Raw genomic sequence first — 24,398 nt, forward strand, 5'->3', positions numbered from 1 at the left:
TGGGTTTTCCAGGTGGGGATTTTGCTCTGGACTGGAGGCAGGAAGACCTCTGAGCCGCAGACTTCCCGGGTGCCTCCTGTCGGATCCACCTGCTTCTTTTCGCAGGGATGGAAGCCCGGAGGCCAGGCTGAGTTATCACAGCACAAAACTGTAGCAGGGAGAGGCTCAGCCTTCTTTCTTCTGCGGTAATTGATTGTTGGTGCAGAAAATTAGAGTTGCTTTAGATCTCGCTCTGCAAGGCACTGGGGAGCGTGTCTGAATCCTGAGGGCCCTGCTTGTGATGTGAGAGAGATGGGAGGGTGGCAGGGGCCTCGTGCAGTGGCTTGGGGACTCGGGCCCCAAGATCACCAGGTCTAGGAACCAGGGGCCACCTGTGTGACTCATTCATTTACTTTTAATTAAAGGAGTATTCTTTTTAAGAAAAAATATACGACATACTCCAAAATAGCCGGACACAGTGGCTCACGCCTGTAATCCCAGCACTTTGGGAGGCCAAGGCGGGTGGATCACCTGAGATCAGGAGTTTGAGACCAGCCTGGCCAACATGGTGAACCCCATCTCTAGTAAAAATACAAAAAATCAGCTGGGCCTGGTGGCGGATGCCTGTAATCCCAGCTACTCGGGAGGCTGAGGCAGGAGAATCGCTTGAACCTGGGAGGTGGAGGTTGCCGGGAGCCGAGATTGCACCACTGCACTCCAGCCTGGGCAACAGGAGCAAAACTCCGTCTCCAAAAAAAAAAAAAAAATCTAAAACTAAGAATAACAGTTTCCCCGCCCCCGAGTCTCATCCGACCGTTTTCGTTTTAGTTCTGCTGCTGGCCGCTTTTCCATGACAAGGCCGCCATGTGTGACCTCCTCTACTTCAGGCCGTCCCTGGGGATTCACTGCTGGGAAGAAGAGGAATTTAGCAAATTTAGATTTCCACTCTTCTCCCCTTTCTGCCTGTTTGGAATGTTGTTGGTTATGTGATCTGACATGAACCAGGCTCCTGACATTTCAACTTGATCCTCCAAACAGTTGTCTTCCACAGTCTCTCTATAGGCTGATTATAAAAAGTTGAACCCAGTAAAACAAGGTTTAGTGTTATAATTATTTTATGACATGATGCATTACAAAAAAGTGAAACATCACCTTAAGAAGAAAATGATATTGTCATTAAATCCCAGAGAAGCCTAATATTTAAATATTATCACTACATTTTTACATTTGCTGATTAAACTCAGAAACCTAAAATCATAATAAAAATTATAATGTACGTTCTTCCTTTCAATTTGTCAATACTTTGATTTATTTCCCAGTCTTCTTTGGAAATAGCTTTCTGTCCTATGCTTTTAATATTATCTCAGTTCTTTTCTGAGTCTATATAAACTGGAGAGAAAAAATGGCTTTTTTTTACCCTCTTTGATCTTGATCGATATATATTCCTCAACATTTTCACTGACAAGAATTTTAAAATAATTTACTGGATGATTACTTGAGAGTTGAGTTAACTTGACATCTTGTCTTGGGAAGCTGAGATGGGAGCCGCTGGTTGAGTGAAGCAGAGCTTTGGACGAGAAGGAGCTCCTGGGTCAGCCTCCTGCCTCCGGAGAGAGCCGTTACAAGTCCAGGCCCCTATTTATAGGGAGCTGAGATCTCCCCAGACCTTCTGAGTGAGGATTTGGTTCGTGGCTCCCAAATGCAGTGGGAGCTGGCTGTTCAGGGGGGTCATCACCGCCAGAGAGCCTCCACCAGCACTAGCCTTCCCCCAGTGGGTCCTGCAGGTGGCCCTCCTTTTATTCAGCCTAGTGGTTCGGCAGGTGCTGGTGGAGTGGGTGCTGGTGGAGTGGGTGCTGGTGGAGTGGGTGTTTGTGGAGTGGGTGTTTGTGGAGTGGGTGCTGGTGGAGAGTGGGTGCCGGTGGAGTGGGTGCCGGTGGAGAGTGGGTGCCGGTGGAGAGTGGGTGCCGGTGGAGTGGGTGCCGGTGGAGAGTGGGTGCCGGTGGAGTGGGTGCTGGTGGAGAGTGGGTGCCGGTGGAGAGTGGGTGCCGGTGGAGAGTGGGTGCCGGTGGAGTGGGTGCCGGTGGAGAGTGGGTGCTGGTGGAGAGTGGGTGCTGGTGGAACGGGTGCTCATCTAATGTGTGTCAACTCCAAAGGCTTCACCTTCTAATACCACCATGTGCCGCTGTCTCCAGCTGTCCCCCAGAAACGCTGCACCCCCAGCAGCCTGGGTCTGGGTCTTTGTAGATCTATGTGCTACGGTCAGACTTGAGCAAGTTCCTGTCCTTCAGGCTTGCACAACACTTGTATTTATAGAAGTGGCCCACACCTAGCAAGTGAGTAGCAAACGGCAGCTGTTCTTCGGCGTGTGTCTCCTTTGACACAGCAGTGCCATTTCTAGGAACCTGTTTCATAGGTATATTAACACGCATCACAGATGGGATGTACCGAAAGCTCGTCATTGCAGGGCTATTTGTAATCGTGCGAAACTGGAGGAACCCAGATGTCCTCCTCTCCCCAGCTGCGTGTGCTCCTCTGGTGGGCTGGGCGGCGGGAAGGGCTTGGAGACAGTGTGTGCTGTTTGCACTGGGCAGCCCGGGCAGCCCCACAAATACCACGGATGGGGCAGCTTGAATCACAGATTTATTTTCTCACAGTTGTGGAGGCTGGAAGTCTGAGATCAAAGATGCCAGCAGGGTTGGGTTCTGGTGAGGGCTTCTTGCAGGTCTGCAGATGACGCCCTCTCTCTGTGTCCTCACGTGGTGGAGAAAGAGGCACATGCTCTCTGGATGTCTTCCTCTTCCTACAAGGACACGAGTCTCATGATGGGGCTTGTTCTCAGGACCTCATCTAAAGTGCGCGGCCTCCAAAGGTTCCCCTCCTGATAACACCACCGCATGGGGGTGACAGCGGGAGGACCGATGGGAGCCACCTTGCCGGCCTCCCAGGGCCGGGCAGGTGCAGAGTGGGAGCGCCGTCAGGAGCGCATCTTGTTCAATGGCCCTGACTTTGGAACCTTCAGAGTGTTTGAGATAAAGAAAGGAAAGCTCCGAGCTGGCTCCGGCTGTCCCCTAGGCACGCTGCACCCCAGCCCCGCTGCACCCCAGTCCCGCTGTGGCTTCCGTTAGAGGCCCTTTCCTCACCCCGTCTTCGTGGGGCCATGCAGTGTCCATTCAGCAAACAACATACACCCTGCCCTCGCCAGATCAAGCACCGCACTCTGGGGCCCTCTCTGACCCTGCAGCCATAGCTACTCCCGGGCCTCCTCCTGAGCCTTTCACTGCAGCGGGCACCGTGGTCACCTGCTGGCGCCTGGCCTCCTCCTCACTGAACAGCGGTGCTCATGGTCCCCGCACCTGTGGTCAGCATTGCCCATGAACTGCTGATGTGCCGCTAATACCAATGAGTGAGCGGCGAGCACTGGGGCTGGGATGTTCTTTGCCGTTCCACGGGTGGGATCAGAGCCAGGGCGCAGGGAGCGAAGCCTAGCTCCCATGGGAAGACCGGCCACCAGCTCCGTCCCGCGGCGAACTGGCAGCCTCAGCAGATCATGCCTGTCACCGTGCTGTCTGTGAAATCGGGCGATACCATGGTCAAGGGCGCTGCAGGACTGTGTTTCGGAGCCAGCATTCTGCATCATCAGTGACTCCTAAAAAAACTGTACTTGATAAAACCTGTACACGTAGAAAGGCTTTTAATGAACCCAGCCGGGCACACCGGACTCCATGTGCTCTTGGTGATTTGTGTCTCACACAGGATGTGAGGTGATCCAAATCAATACCATAAAAGATGGCCCCGTTTCTATGAACTGGGCGTGCCCAGTGCTGGTGCAACTCGGATGCCTGGGAGAGGAGGTTCCCTCACACCGCGCCTGGAGGTGAGGGCAGCTCAGGGAGCTCTCACTGTTTCTTCCTTGCGGGGCGAGTCGGGGGTTCTGGGCGCATGACTGCATCAGGGACCCCTCTCCCCTTCCTCTGCCATCGTGGGTCAGGGCGGAACCTCCCCGGCTTCTGTTCCTGCCTCTGTAAAAGAGGATTGAGAATCACTTGGGCTTCTTACGATTTTTGTCATTCTAGTCAGGAAGAGGCTTCCTGCGAAGGGTGGAGGCTGACTGGGTTCTTGGTGTTTGGGTGGGATTTAGCAAAGCCCTTCAGTCCATCCACAGGGGGCCTCGGGGGCAAACTCCAGGCCCAGACCAAAGAGGAGCTGCTGGAACATGAAAGGGCGAATCTCTTTTAAATCCAGGAGCTTTGTCGGCTAAAGCATCCTGCTGGGTTGTAAGAAGCGTGTTTCCCCCTCTTAACTAATTGCAGAACAATGGCAGGGACAGAGGGTGGGTGATGAGACCTGGCCGAGTGCCAGAGCACATGCCGACAGCCAGCCCAGCCCCAGGATCTCAACTCGAGCAAGGCCAGCTCCAAAGCAAACACCAGCTCCTGGGTTTACTTGGCGGGGAGGTGGGTGGATAACTTGAGAAGTCCCATTCATCCTGCAGCTTCCAGGCCTGGGCGTGCCCCCCTTGTTCCCGGGACAAAGCTCATTGTTCCAGCTGGAGAAGAGCTCCGCTGAGGATTGCCTGCGTTTGGTTTCCGTTCTCTCGCTTTGTGTAACTTCCCAGTGACTTAAGAGTTCCTCTCTAGCCCTTAGGATGCTAACTTAAGTGTGGTAAAACGTAGATCTTAAATGGGTTCCTCTTAAACGCTGGTGATTTTCTTCCCTTTAGAAAGTCACCGGAATTGTTGCTAGGGGAAGGATATCTGCAGATTGTCGCTTTAGGCACCTTGGTACGAATCTCTTCTCTGCACCAAGTTTTAATGAAGAACCCAGAGTGTGTTCATTCCCTGCCTTGTGCAGGGAAACGTCGTCCCCTTTTTTGTCCTCTTCTACGCAGTTATTGTGTCTTTGACAGCTGATAGCCCCTCTGCAGGGATTTCTTTTGTTCCATTTGGAAGACTTTTGGCAACCTCGTGCTTCCAAAAATTTGGGTGAAAAGTGTGGGTTGATTATTTACACAAAAGTCAGACATATCACAATTATATTTCTTTCTGATTACTTCGATTTGACAGTTTGATGTTCAGAAGGCGTGAGTGAGGCATCTGGGATTGATGAGCAAGGCAGCGTGCGCTCAGGTTGTAGTATTAGTGGGGCAGGTGATGCTTAGAGCTGATTGGTGAACACTGCAGCGTGCTCTCCGGTTGTATTAGTGGGACAGGTGATGCTTAGAGCTGATTGGTGAACACTGCAGCGTGCTCTCCGGTTGTATTAGTGGGACAGGTGATGCTTAGAGCTGATTGGTAAACACTGCAGCATGGTCTCCGGTTGTATTAGTGGGACAGGTGATGCTTAGAGCTGATTGGTGAACACTGCAGCGTGCTCTCCGGTTGTATTAGTGGGACAGGTGATGCTTAGAGCTGATTGGTAAACACTGCAGCATGGTCTCAGGTTGTATTATTAGTGGGGCAGGTGATTGGCTTCTGGCAATGCCAGCGGGATGTAAGATTCTGTGGCTTGCAGTGAGACCGTGTCTGATTTGTGATTTAAACAGTTGTTACTGCACTTGCTCCCTGGAGGACTTGATATGACATGGAGGCAGGACGGTGACCCAGTGAATACCAGGCCGCCAGTGGGACAGGGAAGCCCCACCCTCCCAGATAGATCTTTAGGTGCCAGACAGACCAGCTCCCAATTTCGTAGAATAACCCAGGAGCTCCTAACTCTCACTGAAGGTTGGAGACGCTGGGACAGTCTCTGGGTTTGAGAGCCCAGGAATCGGAGGACGGGGTAGAACTGGAATCCAGCATCCCGTTGGATCCAAGTGCTTGCTCTGACTGAGGTCTGGAGACCCTGAAGAAGCTGGACCAGAGAAGCAGTAACCTCGAGGGGTGTCCAAGCCACATGGATGCCTGAGTGGCCCTGCCCGGGAGCCTGGAGTGCCTGGGGGAGGCCGTAATGGACGGAGAACTGCTCCTTGTAGCCCCACACTCGACGAGGGAAACTCTCCAAAAGGGCTGGTGACACTCCACGCGTCCCAGGTCATGGGCAGCCGCACCCTGTGTCCCAGGTTGTGGGGAGCTGCACCCTGCACCCCAGGTCGTGGGCAGCTGCACCCTGCGTCCCAGGTCGTGGGGAGCTGCACCCTGCACCCCAGGTCGTGGGCAGCTGCACTCTGCACCCTGCGTCCCAGGTCATGGGCAGCTGCACCCTGCACTCTGCGTCCCACGTCGTGGGGAGTCGCACCCTGCACCCTGCACCCTGCGTCCCAAGTCATGGGGAGCCGCACCCTGCACCCCAGGTCGTGGGGAGCTGCACCCTGCACCCTGCATCTCAGGTCGTGGGGAGCCACACCCTGCGTCCCAGGTCATGGGGAGCTGCACCCTGCGTCCCAGGTCGTGGGGAGCCACACCCTGCATCCCAGGTCGTGGGGAGCCGCACCCTGCACCCTGCATCCCAGGTCGTGGGGAGCCGCACCTTGCATCTGGGCTCATGGGGAGTGGCACGTGGCTGCCTCCTACACTCACCCCTCCCAACCCCAGCCTTCGTGGAAGGAGTGTCTTCATGGCTCATGTGGGTTTGGGAGTGAGCTGAGCCGGTCTGCCTCTCCCTCGGGGAGGCCCAGGGCACTGGGATGTGTGCAGACCTGCCCTCTGCCCTCAGGGCTCTCACTTGATGGGCAATGCGGGGTGACATCGGGGTTGTGCTCTTATACTGTTGTCTTTTTTTCTGTAACTTCAGTTAATTTTTAGTTGGTTACTAACTAGCTCCTATGTGCATCCTCTCATTACATCCTCAGAATACACTGACGGATAATGCATCATCTGCTTTTATTAATATAATGTGATAATGGTTGCTTCCCAAGACTTGTATGAAAAGAAAGTCAGTCTTGGGACCCCCAAATCACTAAGTTAAAGGGAAGAGTCAAGCTGAGCACGGCTTAAGGCAAAGCTGCCTCCCATTGTATTCAAAGCCACCCTCTGCTCACTGAGACATGCATATCTGATTGCCTCCTTTGGAAAAGATAATCAGAAACTCTAGACAGTGCAGCCATTTGTCTCTTATCTACCTGTGACCTGGAAGCCCCCTCCCCTCTTAGAATTGCCCCCCCTTCACCTGAGTTGTCCCCTCCTTCACCTGAGTTGTCCCTCCTTCACCTGAGTTGTCCCCTCCTTCACCTGAGTTGTCCCCCTTCACCTGGAGTTGTCCCTCCTTCACCTGAGTTGTCCCTTCCTTCACCTGAGTTGTCCCCCCTTCACCTGAGTTGTCCCCTCCTTCACCTGAGTTGTCCCTCCTTCACCTGAGTTGTCCCTTCCTTCACCTGAGTTGTCCCCCCTTCACCTGAGTTGTCCCCTCCTTCACCTGAGTTGTCCCTCCTTCACCTGAGTTGTCCCCTCCTTCACCTGAGTTGTCCCTCCTTCACCTGAGTTGTCCCCTCCTTCACCTGAGTTGTCCCCCTTCACCTGGAGTTGTCCCTCCTTCACCTGAGTTGTCCCTTCCTTCACCTGAGTTGTCCCTCCTTCACCTGAGTTGTCCCCCCTTCATCTGGAGTTGCCCCTCCCTTCACTTGGAGTTGTCCCACCTTTCTAGACTGAACCAAGTTCATCTTACATATATTGATTGATGTCTCGTGCCTCCCTAAAATATATAAAACCAAACATTTTGGGAGGCCGAGGCGCGTGGATCACCTGAGGTCAGGAGTTTGAGATCAGCTGGGCCAACTCGGTGAAACCTCATCTCTAAGAATACAAAAAATTAGCCAGGCGTCGTGGTGGGCGCCTGTAATCCCAGCTACTGGGGAGGCTGAGGCAGGAGAATTGCTTGAACCTGGGAGACAGAGGTTGCAGTGAACCGAGATCGCGCCAGTGCACTCCAGCCTGGGCGACAGAGCCAGACTCTCAAAACAAAAGAAAAACAAGCTGTGCCCTGAAGACCTTGGACATTTGTCGTCAGGACCTCCTGAGTCTGTGTCATGGGCATGTCCTTGACCTTGGCAAAATAAAATTTCTAAATTGGCCGAGACCTGTCTCAGATATTTGGGGTTCACACATGTCACTGGGGTGGCATCTGTGACCTGCAGGAGAGGCGGCCTCTGTCTCCCCTTCTCTCTCGGAGCAGCTCCTGGCCCCCGTCCATGCAGCCCTGGTGGGGCCTGCCCCGGGCCGAGGCTGTTCCCTGCGTCCTGGAGGAAGCCTCGGTGACTGGGGACCCTGTGCCGGGGGGAGGGGGGCGGCACCTGGCAGAGGGAGAGGATGGGCCCGCCCCCACTTCCCATTGCCTGGAAGCCAAGATAGATCTTCACTCCACTCAAGCCTCCTCTGCTCCTTTTGCCTTCAGGTATTTGCGATACTCCGGGATCCCACAAAAAATGACCCTCACAGCCAAAGGATTGAGGCCAGTTTCTTTAGCTGAGTGCCAGGCAGGTCCTGACTAAGGTAACTTGATCTCATTAATGGTATTAGTGGGCGTCTTGTGTGTTTCTCCATTCCGGCCTCTCTGAGGAGCCATAGGCGGGGCAGCCTGTAAACACAGCAGCAGTTACCAATTCACCCCTGCAGCTCTGGAGGCTGGAAGTCGAAGATCAAGCACCAGCCAGCTGGGTGTCTGCTGAGGGCCACCCAGGTTCGGAGAAGGGACCTTCTCCTCGTGTCCTCTCACATTGTGGACAGGACAAGGCCGCTCTCAGGGTCCTTTCATAAGGGCAGTCATCCCACCCTGGGGGCACCACCGTCATAGCCTCCTCACCTCCCAGAGGCCCCACCTCCCAACACCATCCCTTGGGGATTAGGTCTCAGCACAAATTTGACGGGGCACGAATGCTCAGTCTGCAGCAGTGGGGCCTCAGGGAGCCATGAGCACTAGCACTGGACCCAGGCAGCTGGACACCCCTGACCCCATCCCGCACCCCCCACCCCATTCCACACCTCCCACCTTGAGCCCGCTTCTCTGCTGCTCCCCTTCACGCACAGGGGAAGTAAGGGGCATCCCGAGGCTTCCCTCATACCACACAACCCACCTCAGTGGTCCTATCCACTCTTCCTTCAAAATACACCCTTGCCCTCCACTCTGGGCACCCATTTCTCCTGCGACTGCCGGTGTGCAGGCTTGAAACTCGTCCGTGCCCTTCATGTCACTGTGGCTGCCTGCACAGGTGCCTCAGGTCACATCTGTTAAGTACAGAATGGAGTACATTATGAAGTCCTAATCCTTCACGGACTTCAGTGGGCCACGTGAGACTTCCTGACATTCAACCCAAGTGCATGGATCTACTCAACCCTGTGGTAAAGCAGTGCCATCGGTAACTCTCAGAACACAAGCTCTGAGTGTTCCTTCAGTGACGAAACGCAGTCCTTAGTAGGAAGCACTGAAGTGATTTTAGGTCAGGCAAATGTTAATGGAAAACCACATGACCTGGCTTTGGGATGTGGCTTTTCAAACCCCCCCGGCCTCCCACCTTCAGCAAGACTGGGATGGGGAGATAGGACTCAGCCTCCTGCCTTTCCCAGTGGGGCCAGGGTGGTGGCTTCTGTCGTGTATTCATCCTGGGAGAGGGCATGTGGCATCAGTTATAATTCCAACCTTTAAAATCAGTAAAGCACTTTGCATATTTGCCCCTCTGAAGCAGCATGGTCTAAGAGCCTTTGGGTTGTATTGATTTTTTGTTGTTGTTGAGACAGTCTCGCTGTGTCGCCAGGCTGGGGTGCAGTGGCTCCATCTCAGCTCACTGCAACCTCTGCCTTCTGGGTTCAAGTGATTCTCCCACCTCAGCCTCCTGAGTAACTGGGATTACAGGTGTGCACCACCAGGCCCGGCTAATTTTTTGTATTTTTAGTAGAGACAGGTTTCACCATGTTGGCCAAGCTGGTCTGGAACTCCTGACCTCAAGTGATCCACCCACCTCCGCCTCCCACTGTGCCCGGCCTTGGTTGCATTGCTGTATCCTGTGCGTTCTCACTGCTGAGCAACACGAATGACAAAGAACCACAACGTGATCACCGTGATTTACTTCAGGAAGGCACATTCATATCGAGATCCTGTACCTTCATGAGGAGCTTAAAATGATATTTCTGCCATTAGCTTCAAGATAATTTTTAACATTGTGATCCAAATGTGATCAAAACTCTTAGGTAACATGTTAAGATGCACAAAATACTCAAAAAAAAAAAAAAAAAAAAATCCAGACAATGGCTGGATGTGGTGGCTCATGCCTGTAATCCCAGCACTTTGGGAGCCTGAGGTGGGTAGACCACCTGAGGTCAGGAGTTGGAGACCAGCCTGGCCAACAAGGCGAAACCCCGTCTCTACCAAAAATACAAAAATGAGCTGGGCGCAGTGGCACGTGCCTGTAATCCCAGCTACTTGGGAGGCTGAGGCAGGAGAATCGCTTGAACCTGGGAGGTGGAGGTTGCAGTGACCTGAGATCGCGCCACTGCGCTCCAGCCTGGGCGACTGAGTGAGACTCTGTGTCAAAAAAAATAAATAAATAAAAATTTAGACAATAAAGATAAAGTCATAATAAAAATATATTGAGGAAAAGACAATTCACCTCTGAAATGCGTAGCTTGGGGGGAATATTTGCAGGTAACCCTGGCTCTTGTTAGTTGGAAACAGAGCCCTGTCTTACATGACTAGTGCAAGAAAGAATGAAAGGCAAAGAGTTCCCATCCCATCATGAGAGTAATTTCTTACATTTCAATGCTCTGACCTGAAATTTTCATTCCATAATTGAGATAATTTTGGTTCTCGAACTGAACAATATAGTGTGTAACTTTGAATTTGTTGGCAAATTGCCAAACTCTTATGTCTATATTTTGGTTTTTGTTTGTTTGTTTTTTTGGTGAGACAGTTTCGCTCTTGTTGCCCAAGCTGGAGTGCAATGGTGCTACCTCGGCTCACTGCAACCTCCACCTCCTGGGTTCAAGGGATTCTCCTGCCTCAGCCTCCCCCGAGTAGCTGGGATTACAGGCACCCACCACCACGCCCAGCTAATTATTTGTATTTTTAGTAGTGATGGGGTTTCACCACGTTGGCCAGTCTGGTCTTGAACTCCTGACCTCAAGTGATCCGCCCGCCTCAGCCTCCCATAGTGCTGGGATTACAGGCATGAGCCACTGTGCCTAGCCAAATTCTTAATTTTTTATATTTAAAAATGAATTCAAACGCATTTGAGACTTGCATATGGGAAAAGTCAAGATTGTTTTATTTTAAAAATCAGTGTTATGGAAGGTATTATAATAGAATAAGCTTTATAAAACGATCTTTAATGACTGCTTTTTCGAATTCATAACTTTGTCATGATTAAATTAAGCATTACCGAGTGATCTGTGCGTTTTAGTTTACTGTGAAAGGGAAGCTAATGGCGAAAATCCCTGGAGGGACTTAGATTAAAACTTGGATCTCCAAGCTTCCCTTTAGTTCTAACCTTCAACTATTCTGTGTTTCTGCAGTGACTTGTGATTTTGTTGATATTGAGTGTAAACCTGTACTTTGATGTTTCGTTCCAAACACTACAATTCTTGACATTTTTTTTTTCCTGGTAGGATTGTTAGTACATTAAGATTTGAGAATAATGGGAACATTACAGCAAAACAAAAGGAAACACAAAAACTACCCTAAAACTCCTTGACTTGAAGTTCACTTGCTTTTTAAATGTAAAATGTAAATGTATCTGTGTTCTGTTTTTGAGACTGTAAATTGAAAAATTCATAGTTCATGCTTAATAGTTATTGCAGGCTTCTCTTTAAACTTGAGAGGGCTTGTGTTGGCGTCCACGTTCCCTAAGTAGGTCAGAGGCAGCAGCTCTGCTCTAACACTTGGGAGAACTCTTGAATGTAAGTGGCGGAGTCTGGTGAGTTTTACCAGGGAGGATTAACCTCTTGAAATGCCTTCAGTGAGAGCAATTTTAATGCTGAGAGAAGAGCCCTGGGCTGACTCTAATTGCATTTCTAGTCCTGCCACTTACAGACTGACTGACTTTAGACAAATTACCTGATCTTTCTTAGTTTCTAAATTCCGGTTTGTCCAGGAAACGGATTTCTTCTAACCTGGATCTCATTCTCTCCTCCCTTCCCTCTGTCGGCCACCTTCATGTGCTCTTAGTGTGCCTGACCATTTCCCAGGATGTGCCTTTGTCACTCTGAAGCAGGGGGTGACCTTGCCCTATGGTCCTCATTTCTGGGAGCTCTTGAGGGTTCCCTGTATGCACCGATCTTCTCCAAGTGCAGTTGCTGCTGCCTAGCTCAGAGGTTGCCCCAGATCCATGCTTCGTGTGCTCAGCGAATGAGCTGACAAGACCCACTGGAATTGCAGGAGATGTTCACGATGGGTGTTTACAGAGTTTTGCTGTTTATGAAGGACTTTTTACACACAAACTCATCGTCCTTCTGTGACCTTGTTCACTGCTGCTTACTGTCATTGGTGCTTTATGGTGTAGGGCCCCAGACTTTAGAAGGGATGCACCCCTCACACTTACCCAGGCAGGGGTGTGGCGTGTTTACCGCAGTCTCCTGGGGCTTTGGCCTTGGCTTCAGCAAGAGTTCATGGATGCCCTGTCTGATGTTAGCCCTCAGTGTTCATCTGTGTTCCACTTGCTTTAGTAATCACGCCACTTACAGGTTTCCCAGAACTTTCTAGGATCTGTCTCCATGCTCATCATGCCAACTTATTTCATGGAGGGAGTGCCAGAGCCCCTTGCTTGTTGGGAGAAGGGTCCTGTGGCTGTGGAGGGCAGGTGACCCAGTGGCCCGCTCATTGGCATGTGGCGCACAGCTAGGGCCATGCCGCCACATCTGCCAGGGTCCCTCTCCAGCACCCTCAGCCCCTTGGGGAGACATCACTGCAGGAGGACGGGGTGGGAGCACGGAGCCCCAGGGAAGAGCCAAGGAAGGCTTGTTGAAGTACTCTTTCAATCTTTAAAGTTTGGGGAAGTTTTTTTTCCCCCCAGTTAGGATTATTTGTAGAACTATTTATTATGATTGTTAAAATAATAATTCTGTTTGTCAAGTTGTTGAGTCATACGTAGGTGCATAATGCAGGGATCAAATGCCTCCCCCCAGTCTTATTCTGCCCAGACATGTGCAAAGCTTATTTTAAAAGTTGTAAAGTGGGGAGCACTGATATGTGGCACTTAAATTTAAGTACTTTTTAATTGGAGAGTTTAGCTTTACATTTATTGTAAGCTGTATGTCAATGATGACCAGTAAGCTAAGGATCAGACGTGGAAGAAATGCAGAGGAAGCAAACGCCTGCTACTAGTGTTTATGAGTTTGCATGTGTGTGCAAATTCTTTTCCTATATCTCCTCACACGCACACTTAAAAATATACGTAGTGTGTATTTGCATTATATCTTCAGCATTCCCGAAGAACAATGACTTCCAAACTTTACCTTGCTTAGAATCACCTGGAAACCCTACTAGAACCCACATTACTGGGATCCACTCCCAGAGTTTCTGATTCTGGAGACTTGGGGTGGGGCCCAGAATTTGCTTTTCTAACAGGCTCCCAAGCACTGGTGCCGTGGAACAGACCCCTCCTGACCTTTCTAGAGTCTCGCAAGTGAGAAAAGGCAAAAATCAGCCCTTGCATTTGTCTTCATGACCTTGAAGTTGGGGTTCATATTTGAAACGAACGTTGGCTTCTTGTGTCTGTGGTGTCTTCGTGCCCTGAGCTTGTCTCTTGGGGATGGAGCCACAAGAACCTGGACCCTTTGCCCTTTCTGTTGCTCTGGAGCAGGAGGGTTTCTAAGGCAGCTCCAAGTCCCCTCCAGTAACATGTGTGCAGGTGTAGCTGTGTTGTAAGTCAGCCCACCCCAAACACACGCTCCGGTTTGGTGACAATCTTTCTAGCTCCTTTCATGTGCTGTGGTATCAAACAGAAAATGTAAACACACACACATGCAGATGAATATGTGTGTGTATAAATATTGGTGTATGAGTGTTTTTTCACTCTGTTCCTCAGATTAGATCATTTCTAATGTTGAGTAGCTCCCAAGTCCTCTCCTCTCTGCAATATTCAATACGTTAAGTCCATGCAATGAGCTTTTCATTTCAGCTATTATATTTTTCAGTTCTAGAATTTCAATTTGGTCCTTTTTTTATTGTTTCACTTTGTCTTCTAAGATAACCCCCTTTGCAGTAAAGGGGACTGTCTGTTTTACCCTCTTCATAGTAGAAGTCTTTTTAGTGGTCTGCCTTAGAACATGGTGGGAGGTCTAACTGCTGTGAGCAGGTTGTGAAATGATCCCCTTAACCTAGACCAGTGCCATCCCACAGAAATATGATGAGAACTACTTATGTAATTTAACATTTTCTGGTCACTTGGTGAAAAAACTAGAAATAAACAGTAAATTTTAGAAATGTTTTATTGAACTCTGCATGCCAAACTTTTACGTTTCAGCGTGCACTCAGTATAAAATTTGATCGAAGACGTATTTATGTTGATTTGTTTGTAGGAAGTCCCTGAGGTCCAGTGTGAGTTTTGTACTTTTACTCAACACTGGCCACCTCTCAGGTGCTCAGACCCAGGGCATAGGGGCTTGTGGATGGGACAGCATCTCTCTGTCCAGCAGGGCACAGGGGCCGTGTATGGGACAGCAACCTCTCTGTCCTTCACTCTAGAGGTTTTGGTGGCACCGACTTCAGATCTGGGGAAAGGCCTGCATGTCAGGAAGGTGGTTTTGTGGCTCTTCCTGCTGTCTTCCCAGGCTCCAGGAGCCAAGTCCACATCTTGTTTTCCAGCTTCCACACTGTTGCCGCTGCCTCCTCTGTGGCTTGAGTGTGGGTTCCCACGGGCAACGAGGAGCCAGAACAAGTGGGGCTCACTCCATCCTCTGCTCTGAGGAGCAGCTTGGTTTCTGGATTAGATGTGGTCGGAGTTGATTTCTGCTCTAAGCTGTGATGCGTGGCTCAGCCTTCCAGGACAGCCTTTCTTACCTGTTCAAATGCTGGGAAGCCCCTCAGCTTGCTGTGTCTCAGGTACGGGAGCTTCTTTGCAATCGTTTGTTTATCCCGAAATTGCAGCTGGTCCGAATTCTGTCCTTATCTGTACTTGATCTGTGTTTTCCGCGTGGAGTGAGTGAGTGAGTGGGCATCCTGGATGGCTGCTTTCCCCTCCCGTGTCTTCCTCCAGCACCGCCTCCCAGTTTCGATGCCTCCGACTTTCAGCAGCTCCTACGTGGAGCCACTAGTGATATTCTGAATATGAATGTGAATTAAAATCTCATCTGTTTGGAAAGGAGCATAGCGGTGCAGGGGGAGGGTGCGTGTGAGGAGACTGTTGGTGGACAGTGGGTATCACTGAGGAAGGCGAACCCAGGTGTGAGGGCACAGTGTGGAATGATGGCCAGGAGGACCAAGTGGGCAGAGGGGAGCCGCCTTCCCCTTCTTCTCTGGGAGAGCTTGACCCACAGCATGGGGGCGGCGCTGGGAGGGACACATTTCATTCACTGACCTCTAGGCTGGACACTGTTGCTGTCAGTGACACAGATACTTTTTTTGAAGTATCTTATTGAACTATAAACTAGAACCAATTCTACAAACTACTGACAGTGATTACGTTGGCATAGGATAATCAGATTCCTTGGAAGGTTATAAACATTTTATGCTATGATACCCTAATGCCCTGACCTTACCTGTGATACCCTAATGACCAAACATAGTCACGTCTGAGGCACTGGGGGTGAGTGTCTCAACATGTGGATTTCGGGGAGACACAGTTCAACCCATACCAATCCCTACTGGACAATATTAAAAGGGATTGGACCTATGAGTAAGTAATTTTAATTTTTCTTTGTTTTTTTTTTTTGAGACGGAGTCTCGCTCTGTCACCCAGGCTGGAGTGCAGTGGCGCGATCTCGGCTCACTGCAAGCTCCGCCTCCCGGGTTCACGCCATTCTCCTGCCTCAGCCTCTCCGAGTAGCTGGGACTACAGGCGCCCGCCACCAGGCCCAGCTAATTTTTTGTATTTTTAGTAGAGATGGGGTTTCACCGTGGTCTCGATCTCCTGACCTCGTGATCCGCCCGCCTCGGCCTCCCAAAGTGCTGGGATTACAAGCGTGAGCCACCGTGCCCGGCCAGTAATTTTAATTTTTCTAAGAGTATTTGATAAAGAAATTGGTCTTTCTGTTGCCTCTGCGAGTCTGCGCTTCCCATCGCTGCCTTCAGGCCTCTGACCTGGCTGCCTGTGCTGGCCCCCAGGCCCGTGGCCTCCGTGGCTGGGGCCTCCCAGCTTGCTCTGCCTGAGCATCAGGTCAGCAGGAATTGAAGTGTTTCTCTTTCCAGCACCAGATTCAGTCTCTGTGTCGATTCTGGCATACTCTGTGGTCTCTCATGGGCTACTTGGATCCTCTGTCCACCCCCGAAATAGAAATAAATAACTGCCTTAACAGTGGACGTTTAACTTTACTGAAAATACCTGTTTGGAACCATTAGGGTAAAACCCATATGTGAGAAAGCCTGTTTTCACAGTTAGCATGCTGAATTCACCTTTGTGGTTTTGGAACATTCAGTTTAAATCTCATGAAGGTAAAAGTTCAGGTCGTTGACTAAGGATCAGCCGAATTCCAGCTCATGAAATCATTGGAGTGAACTCTGAGGTGTTTACTCAGTTGCACAGATGGCGTGACTGTCGTCTTGAATGTCATCAAACCTAACCTATGTTTATTATCCTAAGACTTATCGGCACGACATTTTCCAGTGGGTTGCCAAAGATAGGGTGTTCAGGTAGTTTATGTAATTTTTCTCCCCGTAATTACTGTTTTTAAAAATTCTGTAATGTGATACTGTTGTTCCACCTTTCAGGTAAATATTCATACACTTATTAGCCTCAGTGAAAAAGAAGATTCATTTAAGGAGTGAACTGAGTGGTTTAATATTTTAAATGCATTGTCACCATTTTGAAACTGACTAAGAACAGCAAAGGTGTAGCGATGTTTGTAGATTTTTTTTTCACGTAATACCTTTCTTGTTTCTTCACAGAGATCTTCGCTTTAACAGAATCAGAGAGATCCAACCTGGGGCATTCAGGCGGCTGAGGAACTTGAACACATTGTGAGTGGAAATATTCTATTGGAAACTAATAGAAAAATAGAAATCATGACCTTATTTACCTGTAGGTAGAACTCATCATCCATAATTAATCAGTGAGCTTAGGTGGGGAAAAGTGGAGCAGGAAAGTGAGGCTGGAAAATGCCCCTGAATGCCAGGACTGTGAGTGCCAGGACTGTGAGTGCCAGGACTGTGAGTGCCAGGACTGTGGCCACTGTGTTTCTCGTCTCATGGCTGTGTGCCTGTCCGTTGCATGTTGACTGGGACCCATGCTGACCGCTGAGCTTATCCCTGGCCTTCACGTGGGTCACTTGCTCCAGAATCACTCTGCCCTTGCTGGGTCAGGCTGACATCTGTGTGCTCCTGCACCTCCGCCGTGGCAAGATTGAGCAGGACAGTGCTTCTTCTGAGTGTGGAGTGGACTGAAGTGAGGGTTCAAGGCAGTCCCATGATGCCGGGAGGGAGCAGGCAGGGCCAGGTCCAGTGTTGCTGTGCAGACCTCAGGCTCTGCAGGCGACGCCCAGTGCAGTGGAAGCTGGTTCCCTTCTGCACCAGGACTGAGCACAGTGGTGTGTAAGGGCAGGGTCATGGGGACCGTGGGACTGCCTGGGCCGCCTGGCCACTGTTGACCCTGGAGGGCAAGTGGCCCGGGGCCTCTCACCCCAGGCCCTTGTCTGTGCACACGAATGGAGCCCGGGCCACAGGGCCCAACTTTCCTGGCACGTCTGTCCACCCAGACCACCCTCCCACCATGACTGCCTTAGCACTGGTCACAGTCCTAAAATAGGAAATCTAAGAGACAGCAGGATAAAGATACAAACTCCCTTCTATAGGAGAGAAGGAATTTTCTCCAGCGTATCAAAAGGTAGGAACTGTGGAGTGGTTTGGACACCATTGCTGAGCCACTTTCTCATCATGATGGTTAAACGCTAAAGCTGTGTTCTGTCCTGCAAATTCAGCGTTTATTGAATGCTGATGGCGAGTCTGTAACTGAATTGTTAGGTGACCTTTTCCAAGGCTGTCGGAATGTTTTAACACAACGTTGAAGTTTGTTTTCTGTTGTTTTTTAAAATTCTTATTGACTCTCTTTCATAGGCTTCTCAATAATAATCAGATCAAGAGGATACCTAGTGGGGCATTTGAAGACTTGGAAAATTTAAAATATCTGTAAGTGAATGATCAGTTCTTTAACCTAAAAGCTTATGGTATCCATATTTAGATTACTTAAAAATAGAACTAAATTTCGTGCTGTTTATGAGTTATTGTAAATATATTCATTTAAATGAGATTTTATTTTCAGAAGGTGAGTAAACATTTAGCTGGGATTATAAAAATAGCTTGTCAGTGATATAAAGTGCTACATTATGTGATTTTTAGTGTTTTATCACTAAGCCTTAGTAAAGTGGATTGCATAAAATTAAAATGCACAGCCTCTGAAAATCGCTGTGGAAATGATGATGCTTCTAGAGGGGGAAGTGATGACCCAGTGAGGTGCCGATATGAACAGCTGACAGGTGTGTTGCAGAATATCAGCTGTCAAAATAGTTTCCAGTTGCCTTGCCAGCTGCAGGTGACATGTAAAATTGAAATAACTAACCCCGGTGGAATGTCACTAATTCCTGAAGATTTTCCTGCCTCCTGCTAAGTGATTTCATCTCTTATTTTTGGGTAGTTAAATTTTATTTCACTTTTAAAAACTGATTTTAATCTGTTTATTTTCATTTAACACATCTTCTGCCCGTTGAGGTCAGTTTTGCAGTTTAGAAAATGAGCTTCCTGGGAAGTGCTGGTTTAGTCTCAGTCACACACATACTTGCTATAAAATTGGAAAGGTGAAGAAAACAGTAGAAGTGTGTGTCATGTGCTTTTAGAAGAGTGTTCTTTTAAGACTTAGTCACTTTCCAAAGAGAGCTATTTTTAATAAAAATTATTTATTTCAGCCATTTTTATTGGAAATTTTTATCATATGTGAACCTAAACATGTTTAAGTTATTTTTATTTTTTTTTTTATTTTACTTTAAGTTCTGGGATACCTGTGCAGAACGTGCAGGTTTGTTACATAGGTTTACACATGCCTTGGTGCTTTGCTGCACCCACCAACCCATCATCTAGGTTTTACGCTCCACATGCATTAGGTATTTGTCCTAATGCTCTAGTTATTTTGATTTTTAAAACAAAGTTGTCTTGTTATTATTGATGTATACTCTGAAATCTGTTTCGATTCTAGCTGTGTCTGTGACTATTAATTACAGAGCTACCTTTAACTCTGTTTATTAAAATACATTCCCTCTGTGAGATATTTGTCAGTGTTACATACATCCTTTTTCCCTCCATCATTGTGGCATAGGATGTTAATTTTTAATTTCATATAAACATGACGAAGCCTTGTCCCACATTTCTAAAATGAGAGGCAGACCTTTTATTTATTTAGTTACCCTGTTTTTTTTTTTTTTGGCATTTCGAATGTTGTGCAAGTTCCAGAAGAGGGCTTTTGTTTCCTGGAAAGTAGATCCAGTCAGCTGATAGCCAGCATTCCTTGTGTGTGTATATGTGTGTTTAATAGGTTTAACAGGTTTTTTGATATTTTATTTTATTTTTTGTCATTGGTTTTGAATTATTAAGAGCAGCTTAGTATGCACTCAGCAAATATGTTCAAAGTGGAGTTGTTGGGGATGCTCTGTTTTCACTGATCTCTTTTCAGTAACCCTCATCTGCTGCACAGCCGGCTCTGAGCGCCCACACTCCAAACTCTTCCCTCTCTCCCTCGATAACAAACTGCGGTGTCCCTGGCGGTGGAGGACACAGATCACTGGGGTGGAGGAAGCACAGGCTGGTGGGGAAGGGGCCGTGGGTCATGACTTAGAAACGGACTAAAGACCATGGCAGAGGAGGGAAGCCGTCCAGAGAGGCCCGGGGACCGCTTCACACAGCAGCTGCAGCCTCTGCCTCTCAGCTCTCATTGGTGGAGTACATTTGATAAGTGCTGATTTAGGAAACTGTGTGAGACTTAAATTCTGTGATTTAAACTGTGTACAACCTAAATGCTTGAGAACTCTCCTGAAATTTATTGATTATTTCAGCCTTCTATATTGAGTCAGTACCAAAGTATATGCAGAGGTTGAGTAGTTCTTATTTCTTGGAACTCCAATTACTTCTAGTAAGGCATAAGCCTTCCCTTTAGTTCACATTGCTTAATGAAATTATTTCTTGAGACAGTTAGGACTCATTCAAGGGTCAACTCTATGATGAAGTAGAAAATCACAATTTATTATTATGATCAATACTCACCCTTTTTTCTTTTTGAGACGGAGTTTCCCTCTTGTTGCCCAGGCTAGAGTGCGGTAGTGTGATCTCGGCTCACTGCAACATCCACCTCCCAGGTTCAAAGGATTCTCCTGCCGCAGCCTCCTGAATAGCTGGGATTACAGGCGTGCACCACCATGCCTGGCTAATTTTTTGTATTTTTAATAGAGACGGGTTTTCACCATTTTGGTCAGGCTGATCTTGAACTTCTGATCTCAAGTGATCCACCCACCTTGGCCTCCCAAAGTGCTGGGATTACAGGCATGAGCCACCGTGCTCAGCCAATACTCACCTATTCTTATGAAAACAAATTACATTCCAATGTCTTTATAAACACACATTCATACATGTTAGTTTGATTCAGTTGTCCTGTGTATTCTTTAAAAAGATTCCCTTTCATTTTTTAAAATGCGTCTAAAGCAATGTTCTCATTGATACTTTTTTTCTTTTTAAAGAAATGGGCACAGAAAATTACATTTAAACTTGCCTTCTCCAGAAGTATAGTAACGACTCCCATGTGAGCAGTAGTTAATGAGTGCAGGGGCCATATTGTAAGAGCTTTATATATATACACACATTAATTTCAACGACTTCTGTCCATTTTAGAGAAGAGGAAACTGAGGCCCAGGCATTACGTGGAAGTTCAAGGATTCCCACACATGCGGCCTAGAGAAGTAACGGCCTTGCCAGGCCTCCGCTGCGGGCACTGGGCTCTCGGTCGCTGGGGAGTTCTGGGTGGTTCGTGTTAAGGCTCGTCACTCTTGATGAGGTCAGCTCTGCACATTTGCATGGAGGGAGGACGTGAGAGCCACTTAGATGGGTTGTAAGAAGTAAGGCTAGCAGGGCTGGTCCTGTTAAACTGGATCCTGCACCAGATATTATTAATTAACTTACATTCAAACACTCGGCCCTTCTGGATATGAATTATGTAATATTATAAGCATTAAGACAAAAAATGTTGTTTATTTAGTGGAGCGAGTAGGTGAAACCCAGGCGTAAGTAATCAATTTTGAAGAGACGTGTCTGCCTGAATTTGAAAAGTAGGAAAAGCGTGGATTTTGACTTGCCCATCTGCCTATGTCAGAGATGGAGCCCAGGGATTCTAAGAAACGGTAGTGGCAGGTCTCCCCGTGTCTGGGCACAGACACAGATTCACAGCCTTCTTGGGGTCCCCCAAGCTGCTGGCCTAGAGCTGTGTGTGAGGCAAGCTGGCTGAAGGCGAGTCATGTCCGAGATGGGTAGGCACAATGCACGTGGTTTTGTGGCTCTTTTTGGAATTGTGATACTTTGGTGTGGAAATTTTCATCCTCCATCTGTGAGGTCAGGCTTGGCAAGTGTTTTCTGTGCAGGACCAGGCCTCTGTGAGCTGCGCAGTCTCTACTGGGACCACTCAGCTCTGCCACACAGTGCCAGCACAGCCCCAGACGGTGCAGAGTGAGCGAGTGTGGGCGTCCAGCAGAGCTTCATTTATGGACGCTGGCGTTCCAAGTTCACATTTTAGGAAATAGGATTCTTCTATTGAGATTTTCCACCATTTTACACAAAGACAAGCGCCAGGCCAATTGTGTGGCTCTCCCCATATGCCTTTGTTGCTTCTGGTTTCTAAGAATGGGATTCTAGGGGTGAGTTATTCAAGACGCATTTGGTGTTCATATTGTCCATTCCCCAAATTATTCCTAGGTATTTTAGAGATGTATCAGTATCAGTTATAGAATCTTACAACCAATGCGTTATACATGCCTGTGGAAAATGGTTTCTATCTTCTTCAGGCTTTGAAGCAAATGGATTGTCAGCAATTCATTAGCCATAGTCTAAGGTCTGCGAGTTGCCTGAAAAACCCGTCGCAGGGGTTTGATCACCTTCAGTTGGCACCAGTTGCTTTTAGCCCCCTTGAGATCTGAGGGAAGGGAAGCTCTTGGGACAGGCACTGTACTCACCGTGCAGATGGTTTGTTTGCATTCTAATACAGTCATTAATTGTAAAACTCTCCACGTGTCAATTTAATTCTTCTTTTCCATCTGAAGTTTGACCTCCTGTCTGTGTGCTAATGCTCCCAATGTTTCTTGTTTCAGCTATCTGTACAAGAATGAGATCCAGTCAATTGACAGGCAAGCATTTAAGGGCCTTGCGTCTCTAGAGCAACTGTAAGTGCCCCTTCTCTTCGTGCTTTAGTTCTTGGATGCCGCCCGGCTGTTTTCCTCTTGTAGGGACCAGTGGACTAAGCTAGCTGTTTGCATGATGCATGACTGTGCTACCTGAGGTGCGGGGAGTCCGTGCATGATGACGGAAAAACAGGGTTCCACCCAGCCAGCCCTCCACCCACCCCTCAGGACGCATCACTGGTTTCCCTACGGTGGCACCAGGCCCTGGGCCATGCTCTCCTGACACCAAGGACAGTAAGATCGATGGAAACCCTGTCACAACTTAGAGGAGAGACAGGCAGGCGCACAAGTCCGATCGAGGCGTCCCTCGTAGGGGAAACATCCAGGGTGTCCGGGGAGGAGAGGGCTCTTTGCCTCGTTCACTGTTCCTCCTTACGACTGTGAACACATGAAGCTGAATTTCTTCAATTGTGATGCCATTAATTTGGAGAAAACCTTTTTTCCCTTGTAGTTCTAGTTAGTGTATGCTGCGTGTCATGAAACGCTCTTAGTTTCCTTGGCCACACGTGAAGTCGTACTTTGCTGTGAAGTCAGCATGTTGATTTTTCATTACAATCTCCTGGTAAAAAGGAGGATTTGTCCTAGTTTGTTTGCTTGGCCGGTCACCTTTCACTCGGCAAGCTGAGCCCATTCCTGAGGAGTTGCAAGTTGTCACGGTTTTAGGAATGTGGATGAAAGCAGCTGTTTGCTGTGATGCAGCGTGACATCCTCCTGCCACAGCTGCTGATCTGTGGTCACGGGTCACTGGCTGACTGGACGCAGCGATGTCATCAGAGAGTTTGAGGCCAAGCGGTGCGGGGGAGAGACCGCTCTGGGATTGTGCATCCTGAGGACCCGCAGTGCTCATGTTTCCGAAAGTGTGTGTTGATTCAAGTGAGCATGGACAGGGCATGGGCAGATTTGGGAAGAGGCCTGTCTCTACAGAGGACGACAGTGCAGCTCACTGCAGAAACACATGGAGGTATCCAGGGAACACCCAGATGTAGGGAGAGTTTGCAAAGGAGCAAGTTCTTATATCCAACAAGCGCTTCACTCAGTGGGGGTGAGAAAACCTTCACAGCAGACAGTGCTTCGATCCTGAGTGGATCGGAAAATCCTCATCTGGCTTTATGCTGGGTGAGTCCGGTGTTATTTTTAAGGAAGGAAAGGGCAAGTCAGGGGAGAAACGAGACTGAATGAGGAAGGGCATCTGTGAATCACCAAGTAGGTGTTCGCTGATATTTTGGATGGGGAGGGCTCCTTGAGCTGGCCAGGCTGCCTTTAGCACCCAGGGGTAGGTGAGCTGGGGTCTCCGGTGCTGCGGCTTGGATTCCATTCGTTAAACACTGTACAGGGAACCTGAGGGCAGCCTGACCCCCGCCCTCGGGCAGGGAGCTGTTGGGGAGGGCATAAGCGAGTCCACCAGACCTCAGTGACAGACTTGGGCAAAGGGCTCTGTGTACAGGGAGGGCGGCTTGTGCCGGACCCTGGCAAACTGCACCCCTTCCCCGGATCGGCTCTACAGCCCTGAGCTATTGAAAACACGCATTCCTGGTGACACTGGGAGACCGGAATGCAGTCCTGGGGGATCTGAGTGTCCCTGATCCAGAACGCCTCCTTGGGAAGCTGTGGACACAGGTCAGAAAACACACCTGGCCAGTCAGGAAACATGCGTTTGAATTCGGTGATGACCTCAGTGTACTTGGGGAGCCATTTCCTGTCTTTGGTCCTGTTTCCTCAACTGTTCAGGGAGGGGTGGAGGACACCCCAGGCTGCCCGGGGCCCTGGCCTCTCTAAGATCCGGTGCACCCTGGACCGTCATTTCCCGTAGCACCTGTGCAGCAGGTGCCAAGTCCCACCCGCTCAGCCGTTCCCCTGGCCAACCTGCATTGCAGAGTCTGGGTGGAGGGATTTTTACACCTACCGCTCTCCGTGGGGCTTGAA

General features: G+C 49.1%; 1 protein-coding gene across 2 annotated transcripts in view; it reads left to right on the forward strand.

The window, feature by feature from the left end:
- The window catches only part of PXDN (peroxidasin), a 107,838-nt gene that overhangs the window by 30,197 nt on the left and 53,243 nt on the right, over positions 1-24,398 (forward strand). The window contains exons 2-4 of one of the 2 annotated variants that reach the window (XM_055253174.2): positions 16,942-17,013; positions 18,106-18,177; positions 22,386-22,457. In XM_055253174.2, the coding sequence (XP_055109149.1) occupies positions 16,942-17,013; positions 18,106-18,177; positions 22,386-22,457 (216 nt within the window). The remainder of the gene's footprint in view (positions 1-16,941; positions 17,014-18,105; positions 18,178-22,385; positions 22,458-24,398) is intronic. The other variant, XM_055253173.2, reaches the window with a different exon arrangement.

Source organism: Symphalangus syndactylus, chromosome 18 (genome assembly GCF_028878055.3).
Source record: "Symphalangus syndactylus isolate Jambi chromosome 18, NHGRI_mSymSyn1-v2.1_pri, whole genome shotgun sequence".
Taxonomy (NCBI): Eukaryota; Metazoa; Chordata; class Mammalia; order Primates; family Hylobatidae; genus Symphalangus; species Symphalangus syndactylus.